Source organism: Artemia franciscana, chromosome 16, assembly GCF_032884065.1.
Source record: "Artemia franciscana chromosome 16, ASM3288406v1, whole genome shotgun sequence".
In the NCBI taxonomy this organism is placed as follows: Eukaryota; Metazoa; Arthropoda; class Branchiopoda; order Anostraca; family Artemiidae; genus Artemia; species Artemia franciscana.
The window spans coordinates 8431123-8444086 of NC_088878.1; the positions used below are offsets into that span (position 1 = coordinate 8431123).

The following is a 12964-nucleotide window of genomic DNA, read 5'->3' on the forward strand; positions in this document are numbered from 1 at the left end:
TTTACTACAAGGTTAAGTCAACGATCTTTAACTTCCACTTGTAGAAGCCTCTGATTCACTCGGCCCAGCTCTAGTCTTTCCTCGCCCCATTTTATCTCAAGTTCAGCAATTGTCTCATCATTCTTAGAGAGTTGAGTGCATAACGCCCGGTCTCGCTAGTCAGACCACGGACTCAGTCCGAAAGTAATTGATTAAAGATCCTAACTGACTGGAATTTCCCCTCTATTTTCACGGTCAGCTCCTTGGCAGCTTGGTCGAGTGTTGTAGCAACAATCGTCATCTTCAAAAGCAATAATTTTGCAATATACCGCACACTGAGTAATTTTTATTGCTTGACGCGAAAACTTACTCACAAGGGCTCTTTGTCGTATCCCTACGACCCCTCAGTTTCAAACAGCTCTTCTAGATTTATCAGGAAAATTCAGCTAACACTTTTCGCCTGCGTTTTTCGCTTGCAAACTCCTTTAATCAAAAGATTCTGACGTCACAGCTATAACAATTCAGTTACTCACAGTAGTGGTTAAACTTTCCTTTTCGTTGCTACTCTGCTATTATTTACAGTTTTATATCAAGGGTAAAAATAAATTACCTTTATTATTATAGTCTGGTGAAAGGGTATGGGACTGTATTTAAAAATGAATTTGGTTCGTCGGGTATCAAAAGTTTCTCTACTCTTTCTCCTTTATTAAGAATTATGTCACAAAAAGAATTTATGTGGCTTTTTGTGGTTGAAATCAAATTTTGGAACTATAATTCAATTTTAATTCAGTTTATTACATTTTATGTAAGACTTAATTTCGAATACTTATATCAAATCTAGTGCAAAGTTCAACACGGCGATTGCAGGCTTTAGTTTAATATTGCCCACAGTATGAACTTTTAATATACCGTGTTTGGACGTAAAAATATTGATAAAATATATACTGATAAATATATAAATTAAAAATTGATAAAATACATAAAAAATATTGATAAAAATATTGATAATTCACATCATCTTTGAAAACTGAAACGCCATCTTTAGAAGGATTGTGACATTAAAAAAGTTTACCATTTAAAGTAAGATGAACGTCAAATGCTGTTACGAGGCACTTAAAATGCCAATTCCGGTCAAATTATAAACTTAAAACGCAATATAAGGTGTCAGACAAATGATGAATGTTATCTATGCATAGCTGATGCGTTTTTGTTATTTTTTGAATTTTATTAATATCTTGATAGTTAAGTTCCTGTATCCAAGAATTGCGTGGGCTGATGAATTATTTGCGGCTACTTTCGCTTGACAGAATGCTTGTTGGTTTCAGTATATTGCTAGGAATAATATTAATAATAGAAATAATAATAATAATATTAGCTGTCTATGACTACCCTGATCTCCAACCATTACCTGGGTTAGTGGAGCTCGATTGAGCTACAAAAACTTTGAAAGGTTTCCACGACTCACATCCGGTCTGTCTACCTTCATTTAGAGGATGCCCAGTTCTATTTAGGACTGGGATCTTTTTTGGACATACTTTTAGCCTCTAGGTGACAAAACAATAAGGTCTTAATGCAATAGTAATTTTGAAGAGCGCAAGCATTTCTCCTTGGGTACGACTTCCGTTTAGTGACACTGGGATACGTATTCAAATCTGCCATTAGATTTGTCATTAGGTCCAATTTCTATTATTCATTTTAGTAATTTTCTTTTGCGACTCAGCTGATATATTTTCGTAATTTTAGATTCAGAAGAAGACAACCAATTACTGTCTGATGTGATAGATAGCTACTTTATTAGTTCCAAAAATGGTCTTGGTAAGCTACATTAATTTATAATTATTATGTTACTTGGGTTCTTTCGCCTATATCAACTGTCTTGTGCATGCATTAGTTGTTTTGTTCTGTCTCCAACCTCTGCAATTTGATCTTTTGATTTCTTTGTTTTAACCTTTACCAATAATCCCCCCCCCCCTGATTACAAAAATCATATTACTTATGTGCAACATACATACTAGAAGTAGTGTTAAAACCAAGTCTTTTTTTTTTCTTTTTAAGTTCCACTAATGTGGTTGTAGTGAAGAAGTTGCAGCGTTGTGTAAATATTTCATAATCAGGAAACCCCTCTGTGTCTTACGTTTTATGATTCCCGACGCTAAGTCACATATAACAGTCCTATTTAGCAATTTATGGATAGTCAGTATTTATCATGAAATCAAAAGATTTAAAGCCGAACTGGCCTACCATGACCAAGCTAAGAAGAAAATCTCGAAAATAATAAACGGGATTTTGCCAGTAGGAAGAAAGTGGAAAATAATTACACTTCAACCATAACCATTAAGCCGTACTCAGCATGGAGAAAAACGAATTTAAAAATACTATATTAAAAAAATGGAGGAGAATATAAAATCAAAGAAGAATAAAAAGAAAATTATTAAGCGGATTATTTATAGCTGCCACTCTTTTATTTTTTGCTTTCCTGTGACTTAAGATTTCTTCTCCTTTCTTTAAGGTTTGTTTGTAGCTATTCTTTCTTTCTCCCTGCTGAGGACGCCTTGTTGAATACTGGGAAAATATTCTTGTAATCGTTCTCTTTTTCTCCCTGCTCTCCCTACTGGCCATAGACATGTTTGTTGTTTTCAACACACACACACGCTCACTCACATACACACACATTTAACATACACACACACACACACACCCAGAAACACATACACATTAATACATTAACAACCACTTTGCTACAATAGGCCTAGTCCAGCGGCCGGCAGCCTGCGGCTCTTTAGTCGTCAAAGAGCGACTCTTGAGATAGTATTTGTCATTCTGATTGCGCATATTCAACAAATAAAATGAGCCACAAAACAAGAACAGTCACATTAAAAATATTCTTCACGAACCTGTCAACATGAATAATCGGGAATCGGAGGCGCCTCACACAGTTCATACCTAAATAAACCCCTAACATCTTATAAAGTTTTGTTACTGGACTATTTCCAAGAAAATTGGGTGTGTGGCCTATGAGCAATACTGCTGTTTTGCTCTTGCATGCGTCACATCCCATCGTACTATCAAACTACTTCTGAGAGAATCTATAGTTGTAGTTGTTGGGTAAAAATGAGAGAAAATAGCACTTTTATTTACCCATTAACACAATTTATTTGCCATTGAATCAATTTTGCCGTTAGTCAAATGCTCCCATTAGACAAGGGTTATTGATTGCTAATTATTTGGTGTTAACTAGAAAATACGTGGAATTGTCTTTAACATTTGGAGGTTTACAATGGTTGTGAGTTGTATCACGCAGACGTTTATTATTTTCATAAATTTTTCTAGTCATCCGATTAGGCTGAAAAAAAAAGACAAATTATCAGGTTGATTAGATACTAAGTTTGGTTAGCTATTCTGATCTAAAAGTTCTGGTTACCAAGTAAACAATACATAATTTTGTGTGGATAATATTTTACACCCTAAATGCAGCTTTCCGTCAGATTTTTTACTAGCGTGTACTTTTTTTTTTTTTTTTTTTCTTTTTTTTTTGACAAGAGAGGATATAAAACATATATCTTTTTAAAATTGCTTGTCTGGGGTACGATGTATTATTTGAATGATCCCGCTACCTGACTCCAATTGGTTTGTTCTTTACTATATTACTAGATATATAAAGAAATAAAAGAGTGACATTAAAACTTAAAATGATTATAACAAGTCTGGTTTATTCAAAATAAATAATCAACAATCCGTAGAAAAATTTGTCTGACATTTGACACTATTTGAAGACTATAGCCTGAAACCTCACAAAAGTGTGTTTCATCGAAAAAAAGGTGTACCATTGGAATCAACATAGCCGGAAACTCACCTCCATCTTGTACTCCACCAGGAAAATCATTTTTTTGCATGAGAAGCAGTAATGTGTCTCTTTTTGCTCTTTTTTTTTAACCAGAAGAATGAGGCTTATCAATGTTCATAGAAAGCAAATTTATTTATGAATCATAGCAGAAGTTATTAACATAACTCTAATGGGAATAACAATAAAAGTAATGTATATTGCGTCAAAGGATCTATTTCTTACTAGCTGTCTAATTTGAAAACTAGTGTTAGAATTTAAATCGTTTTTCATCAAGTACCTGATTCATTGATTTTTTTTTTTTTTTTTAGCTAACTGATGTTAACAACCAGGTGAGCCAGGGATGCGTTCTTATTTATTTACCTGTATATATATATATATATATATATATATATATATATATATATATATATATATATATATATATATATATATATATATATATGTATATATAATCGTAATATACATATATACATATGTGTGCGCGTGCGGTCGCGCGTGTGTGCGTGTGTATAAGGAAGAATAAATGGTAGAGCTTGAACTGTTTTGGGTGATTATAGTAATTTGTTAAATTAAAATTATAGATGACTCAACCGAAAAGAAATAAATTTGCTCCATTAGGACCTCTTATTATTTCTATTATCGTTGAAACTAATTCAGAGCCTTTATAATAAATCTTCAAAAAATACCGTAATTTTTTTCTTATTTAGTACTTGCTTTACTTTTGTATATATATATATATATATATATATATATATATATATATATATATATATATATATATATATATATATATATATATATATATATATATATATATATATATATATATATATATATGTATGTATTTTACTTAAAAATTCTCTATTCTGGTTAAGTTAGTAAACGTTAATTTTACTTCTTCCAAAAGTTGAGTCTTGAGCGGCAAAAAATTCAAAAAATGGATGACATTCAGAAGCCAATTAAATAGCCTCCACTGTTGAAAAAAAATTACCTAAACGTCAGTCTACTTTATTACCTCTTTAGTATTTGTGTTTAAAAGTAAATTCTTCAAGCATATTTTGGTCGTCTTGATTGAAAAGGACATATTAATCAACCGTATATTTTTTTATCAACCGTAGTTCCATTTTTGAATATATTTTTATATATACAAAAATGTTGTATTCTACTTGATTTTGGATTAGGCATTTCCTTTTAACCTCTTCAACAAAATATATTAGATCATTTAATATGTGTTTTGCTCTATTAAATAGGGGAAAAATTATATTGGAGAGTGACATCCTTGGGTTTTCGTATTTTCGGTTAAAATGATTGATCTTCGTATCTTTGGACTGTTTAAAATGATCGATGTTGCAGATGCTGAATGCTTGTGGCAATTAAGCCAAGTTTCTGTTACTATTGACTAGTCAATATAGCTCTATTATATCACGAAAAAATTGTAGTTCCAGGGATTGTTGCCCCACCTTTGCTGAACCCCGAAGATGAAAAAATTCTAGTCGAAGAAGTAGATGGCGAAACGGTCGTGGTTAAGGAAAAGTGAGTTTTGGATCTCTCTCTCTCTCTCTCTCTCTTTTTTTCTCCCTCCCTCTCTCCCTTTTCTTAGTCAGCACTACTTTATTGACTCTTATCTTTGTAGCCAGAAACAGAGAAAAATAAAAAAATATTGTGTTGATATTCTGTGTTTATTTTCTTCGTCTGAATTCCTGTTTCAGTTTTATCTAAATACTACTCTTGAATGCGATGCAACTTTGTGTAGTAACGAAAATACTAAAAGAACTTGATTAGAAAAAAAAACTTCCAGCTGCAAGATCTTCCAAACATATAGAATGATATCAAAATGAATTGCGAGCCGAAAGCCGACTCATTCAAATGAATTATAATGATAATAGTATTTATTTTTATCTGCATACATTAAATAGAAATAAAGGAGTAAAACCTGATAAAAGGAAAGACGTGAATTCCTCCTGTGCTGATAGATGCACTTATGACATCTAGAAAGCGCCACTAGCTATCCCTCAAAGGTAATTCTTTCCTGACGTCTTCCTACTGGGGCTGGACTATCGAGTGGACGGGTCCCGCTGGTAGGTGTGGCAAAGCGTAAAATTTGCAGACATAACTCTTAACTTCCTGTTGATGAGGATTTCATCTGTGTGGTCAATTTTTGTGTCATCTTGAATGATACTTTATTGAACGATACAAACAAACTCTCACAACACAAAATGTTGAACTTATTGCTTTCTGTCTGCTAGCCTACATTGTATATAAAGAAAAACATCAGTACAACTTAAGTACAAACAAAAGTACTGTATGAAAACATACAGCAATGAACCCAATTACCTGTCAAATCAAATGAGTAAAATAAACAAAATGAATAAAATCCAAAGTCTATAACAGTAAATAATTCTCATAGATTTTTACCAAGTTCTTGAATCTGAAAGACATCCGAACACTAGGACTTGTCACTCCCCACTTTCGCTTCAAGGTCACCAGCAAAACAGACGCGATAATGCCTAGGAATATTTTTGGTAATAGCTTGAAGGTATATTTGGTAACAGTCTTTCTTGGTTTCTCTATCTTTAGTCGGTAAGTAGCATGCAACCACCGTTAGCTTTGCTTGGTGAACTGCTAACCGTGTCAAAATGATCCTCCTATTTATTGGAATCGATTTCGTCAGGACTCTGGACACTGACTTCCATGGTATTATGCTGACACTTGCTTCTTTCTTTTCGTTGATGCCACTATGCAGGACTATGAACCCCTTAAGAGTTTTACTGTGCACGTGTCTGACAGAGCTAGAATGTCAAGCCATAGTCGTCTGTCTCACTCACAATCTGTCCCTTTTTGAGAAGTTGGGCCTTGGTCCCGAACAAGAAACCAAGATTAGTTTGGCAATTTGTCAGTAAGAATGTTGTCTGTTGGCCGTCTGGGTTTGTCGTTAGGGCCTCTTTTGGTAGCCCAGGGTTGTCGTAGGTTTTTTTTCGTTTGTAATACGCTAGTTTACCGCTCCATCTTCCTTCTTTATCTAGGTTTTGGAATGACTTTATGAATACAGACGGAATTGTGGGACATGAAATAAGAAATAAAACATACCAAAACTCAACAAAACGATCGGATGAAACTCTTGTTAGGCAAAACTGCTAATTTTTTGTTTCTAACCTACCATTATGTAGACCTGTTAGTTGTTCAACAAATTCACTGAACTGAACAAAGGAATTACTGCATAGATTTTCTGGGGTGATGAAGCAGAGGGACTTGAAGAATGTGTCTTAGTCGCGTCCTGGCTTAATCAATCTTTTTACTGCTTTTCTCCTTACCATTGCTGTCATGGTATAGCGCCTAGGCTTTCTAGACTGTCTAGGATGCACATCATGCAGTTGAATCTCGAAGGTGGTAGATTTACCTCAAAAAGTCTAGGCTGTCGTAACTGAATTGAAGCCATTCGCAGTCAGATTTTACTAACAATGATATTCTAACTCATTGCTAGGACAGAAGAACTAAGGTAGATAGTTCTAGAACCTTTAGTTTTCCAAGTGTTTGGTTAAATGGCACGGGTAAACGGCGGGAGTAAGCATGACTCTCTTTTTGGACTAATACTTACTTGTTAGCTTTTAGAAAGGCACGCCCGTCTAGAGTCTCAGCCAGGTTGACCAAGAATTTTAAAAGGGGACGGTTAAATTGGCTAACAAGGCACGCCTACCTATGGTCTGGTCTTTGGGCAAGTTGAAGCAAATTGACCTCTTTAATTTGATATATTACCTGTATTTTGCCGATTATGTGTATGGTTTTCTTACAAACAAAACTGGACAAAAGAGATTGCTTTTACTTGAAGGATGAAACTTTTAGATGTGACAATAAGGAATTTCAATAGTTATACGTCATTACCATAATTAAATTTAAAACATTAGTTAGTATCTGGTATAAAGGTTTAGTTCTCTCTCTGAGAATCAGAACTCTAGGCTGGCTTGAAATGCTTGAATTTAATATCTTCACTTGTTACGACACGTAATATTTGTGGGGCACAAGAAAAGTCCATCTTGTCCGGTACCAATGGATGATCAAGTGACTGATGTAGTCGAACCGGATCTATTTGCAATAGCCTCTTCTGCAATTTTCAAGCCAACCCCTTATCTTAACGACGTGCGTGTTGGCTGAGCCACGCTAAGAATCCAGGTCGTTCTTGAATGTCTGGCAGAGGTTCTTTCTCTGGCCGCCTGGTGTTCTTTTTGAGATTGCGTGATGGGTGGGTGAGGACTTTCTGGGATATGGTTCCAGGTGGCAGTCGGGGTATGTGTCAGGGATTTCAGTCGCCGTTGTTTAATGATTGACTAGAGTGTTTTTTTGGACACAGTGTCTTCGAATCTCAGCTTTTGAGATACAAAACCACCGGCTGACTCGTAGAATGCTCCTCATGCAGCGATGGTTGAATGCCTCGAAAGATCGTGTTTCTTCGCCAGTGAAGGCCAGTTGCTTCTTAGACGTTTATCTGGTTTTTATACTAGTTTCATGTTTGTTCCAGAATGACTTCTTCATGCTTGCGAATTATGACTAAAAAAAAGTCCTGGAACATAGTAACACTTTGCAACACGCATCTGCTTTCATTATTCTCTATCACAATTATTATATGTTTAAGATCTTTGTTTCATATCGTACTAAAGTATACCTTAATTTCCAGTATATTTTCTTAGAGACATACTAATACTGTTGCCATTTTGACCTAATGAAGACCTACTCAAATTAAGTAATTGTTAGTAAAATAAAGTCTTACCAAAGTGTCAAGCAAATAATAAAGCCTACAAAATTCTTCCCCTTTAATTTAGAACTGTCTCTTAGTCACTACAAGCCGCTTTGACATGCTATGGCAAACTAAACCTTTTCAGTGACAAATATGCACTGCATTACATCATATAAGAAAAATACTAACAATATTGACATTTATGCGGAATGATTGTAAAACTTCAAATAAATGTCAAAATGGGTACTCACTGAATGATATAAAAATATAAATAAGAGTTAAAAGGGTACACTTATAAGTTATAAGTATGCCCTCTTAACTGTGTACCGTTATAAGTTATAACATTATCTTTAAAATGAACCGTGAAACATAAATTTCAAAACCAAGACAGTTTTTTAGCGAAGAATAGTATATTTGTCCAACAATAGGAGGGGTAAGGCCGTAATTGCAATGCCACTAAGGATGATAAGACCAAATGGCCGTTTTTACCATTTTATGGATAATTTAAATATTCAAATCAGTGAATTCTGTAATTTCCCACCATTAGTTTCAAGGAACATACCTGTCAAAGTTGTCTGGTTGACTCAGACTTAGCAAAGCCCATATCAATTAAAATTTAGCTTATACATGATTAAACTCAGAAGAAATGACTTTCTCCTCGTAAGGACATTTCTGTAGGGCTCAGTCAAATAATCAGAGGGCCACAGGTATTGACTTCCAGTGTAATATGTTACTTTAAGCAAATACAAGTAACTGTAGATGGGCTCAGTGTATTGTTCGCGCCTTGATGCCCTTAGTCTAATAAACACACCTATGTCTGAATGCTAGCTAATTCCTGATTTTAGTAATAATATAATAAGAAAATATGTTTATTCATAATAGTACCTTTAAGCTAACATGAGAATGTCAAAATGAAAACAAACAGTTAAAATAAAAATCAAGAAAAATATTCAAAATCAGCAACAACGACATATGGCCATCACATTTTGGTGTAAAGAAGTGCCAAATACTAAAATCACTGATTAAAATGGCAAACATAACACTGCATAAATGAATAAAGATATATATCCACTGTTGAAGTGAAATTATTTCTTGAAATTTGGCTCTGATGACATTCTCTCTAGTTAGTGTATTAGTAGTTCAAGCTAGAAATTTCAAAGTTCAAGTTCAAATTTTTAGTTTAAACATTCAGAAGTAAATAAAAAAAAGAAATCACTTTTAGGCTGGAGAAAAATCTATATGGGCTTACGGTCGCGCTAATTTTCACGCAACTGCTTACCTGTTAGATCAAATATTTAATTAATTCTATTCTAACTAGATGAAAATGAATAACCTATAAAATAAATAATAATAATTGAATTAAAAATAATAATAGATAAATAAAATTATTAGTTTCTAAGTCGTTTTGTTAGGGAGAACGGTAAAAGCTGGTCTATAGATATTGTAGTCTGAAGTATTGGGTATGACTGCGAATGGGTCTAGTGCTATTTTAAGGGCTGGGTAGATGTAGTGCTTTCCAAGTTAAAGACGGTTGTCTTTATTCAATACAGGTGAATGTTATTCTAGCTTTTGAACTAAGATATTTTTCTACATTAACGCTCATTTCGAGCGTATTACGTTGATTTATGGAGGGATGAAATATTATGTCAATTAGTTTGAATATTTTCAATATAAGGTTTGTGAAGTCAGGTGCTGTAGGGATTTAAATATGAATCCAATCTTATTTAATATTCTGGATGATTGCTTAAGGGCTTGACAGATGTGGTGTTCTCTTCTAGTGTTTCAAGAAGTGTACACGTGCGAATGATATGGTGGCTTTTTCACAAAAAAAGGCGCTGCATTCTTAAATTTCTTCTTTAATTACTGAAAGATGAATAATTTTCGAAGACAATTTGCTTAGCCATGAAGGAGTATATTAAGTGAACTAGTACTTATCCATAGCACTGTTCAACCAAAGCGAAGAAAACAATTTTTTGTTAATAACAAACAAACCGAGGATGAATTTTAGCCACTGTAATTTACCGCTATTTACCGTATTTACCGCTAGGAATCATTTTTTAAAATAATCCAACACAGTGAGAAAATTTAAGCTTAAAAGTCAGCTTACAAAATGTTCAAAAGGAGTGTTAACCAAGAAAGAAATCTTAGTTTATAAAATGGAGTTGAAGAGGTCTATAACCTATTGAATATATACGGCCGTCCCTAGCTTAAAAGACGTTACGTCTACCCAGTCCTAGAGGCAACCAAATAATCTTCGTTAAAGGCTTTTTCATTGAAAAAGCCTTCCTATAGTTCGCATGCTTCCAAAATGTTGGAAGAAAACGCTGTCTGTCCAGCCCTTGATGATTATCTTACTCAGCCCTTTTCCATTAACTAATATTGTTATAATCAATTTAATTATAGGACGCTAGTGGATACAGTCTACATGATAAAGGATCAAGTGAGAGATATGAAGGCCGAGCTTTCCACGCTTACCAGAACTGTTGAAAAATTAGTTTCCGACCAAAGTGAAATGAAATCCCTTCTTACGTGCTACCTCCAAAATAACAATGTAAAACTTTAGCCTTCTTTTTTATTGTTTATGATAATATTTGTGTACCGTTATAACAGTGTTCTAAGAATGTTTTTTTTTGAATTGTTCAGCCGTATAAAGGTAAATGCACGCAGATAACTCAAATTTGTAATTGAAAACGACAATGATGTTTGAGAAGAAGGTGAATGTGATGCAATTATTTAAACGGAATTTAAGGATTTGAGACAATTTGATTGTAGCTTGGTGTAACATGATTCCTGCAATCCCTTTTCTTGCGAAATAGGAAATAATGCAGATAATCTTTTCTCTTTGGTTTAGGTGTGCTACAATATTTTATTTTGCTTGCAAAATTATCCCTTTCTTCTCTACAATCACATATGCAAATAGGAAATGGCTTTCCTAGAAATTGCGACTTAAAATAAACAGCAGCTTAAAGCAAACTGTTTTAGGTGAATTTTATCGTACCATAATTGTTCAAATTCGAAAAAATTAGATGAATGGGTAGAGTGAGTATGGTTTTCACCTTATGTTTGACATATTTTTGTTACCTTTCCTTTAGAAAGTACCTTTACCTTTCCCTTAGAAAGCCAAAGAAATTTATCAGATAGGGACTCTAGAAAAAAATTTGGCAGTGCCTGCTTGTAAAGCCATTTAATTTGTCACAATCTTTTTAATATGGATATATGCATTATGTTAGAAGCTGCGGAATAGTCTATTATGGTCTATAATAGAACTTGTGATAAAATTGGGAACTAGTGAGATAGGACTATCAAAGATATAATAAGGACCCTCTAAATGTGAATAGAAGCCGAAAGAAGGTTGCTATTAAACATACTTCTAAGGTAGCCGGTAGCCTTGGGAAATGAAAAAACTGAGTTAAAGTTCAGTTGGAAATCCATCAGCTTTGATTATTTTAGTTGATAACTATGAAAGTTGATTATAAATACATTGTCTACATTATCAGGGGTGTATATTTTTATTGGGTTGTTGGCGAGAGGGGGGAGGCTCTCTCTCCGTGTCCTGTTTCATCTAAGATTTTTCCTTTTGTTGTTATTCTACTTCTAATTCTTTGAATTTCTTAGTTATTGTTTTAATTCTTATCTTGTTATTCTTATTCTTAAGTTATAGTTCTTGATTTTACCTTTTATTGGATTCTACTGCTTCGCCTTACTTTAGGCTGTTTATTGTTAAGTGAGTTTGTCTCCTTGTGATTTTTTTGAATTTACGCCATTGTAGATCACTATGCAAAAGAAAAACCTGTGATTGAGCTAGCAGTAATAACTTTGATCGTCACTAGCTGATCAACACTTAGTTCCACTTTTACTAACTTACTATCTGATACTTTACCTTTGTGAGGCTGTCGTTGTCCTAGAATTTAACTTTGACTTCCGTTAGTAATTGATTGTGAGTGCTGTTGTTTTTTAACTGATTTCAACGCGCAAAATCTTTTTATAGCTATATTTTATTTCGATAAAGGATTATTCTTGAATAAATAATGAAATGTGTTTTATTTTATTTTTGTTAAAGAGAGGTTAAGTCCTGAAAGTGTTTTTCTGTATTTCCACCTCCACAATTTAAAGCTGTAAAGTGGGAGTCTTGGAATAGATTGGAATGGAGGAGAAGCGTGCATTACTTTGTTGGCCTCAAGTGGCTTGGTGCTGCAGCGAGTTGTTAGTACTACTAGTAGTAGCAGTGACGACAGGAGATTTTGGAAATCTCCTCTAGGAAAAACTCTAGTTTAGCTGATGATCTTTAACCTAGAGTTTCTCTTGAGTTTTCTAGTTAAATTTATATGGAATCCAAAATCTATTAGCCTTTACCTTCAAATGACCACTTTTTGAAACGTCTGAAGTGTTTTCCTATGTACGCTTTCCCTTTT

At 33.9% G+C, this 12964-nt stretch overlaps 1 protein-coding gene across 3 annotated transcripts in view; it reads left to right on the forward strand.

Annotated features, from left to right (window-relative positions):
• The window catches only part of LOC136037011 (rho guanine nucleotide exchange factor 7-like), a 74886-nt gene extending 62296 nt beyond the window's left edge, over positions 1-12590 (forward strand). For 2 of the 3 annotated variants that reach the window (XR_010619850.1, XM_065719425.1), the window contains exons 10-12: positions 1723-1794; positions 5263-5356; positions 10956-12590. Coding sequence is in view for 2 of the 3 variants with exons in the window: in XM_065719425.1 (XP_065575497.1) it covers positions 1723-1794; positions 5263-5356; positions 10956-11115 (326 nt within the window). In the remaining variant the exon portion in view is untranslated. Of the gene's footprint in view, positions 1-1722; positions 1795-4131; positions 4153-5262; positions 5357-10955 lie in introns of those variants that run through there. The other variant, XM_065719426.1, reaches the window with a different exon arrangement.
• The last annotated feature ends 374 nt before the right edge of the window (positions 12591-12964 follow it).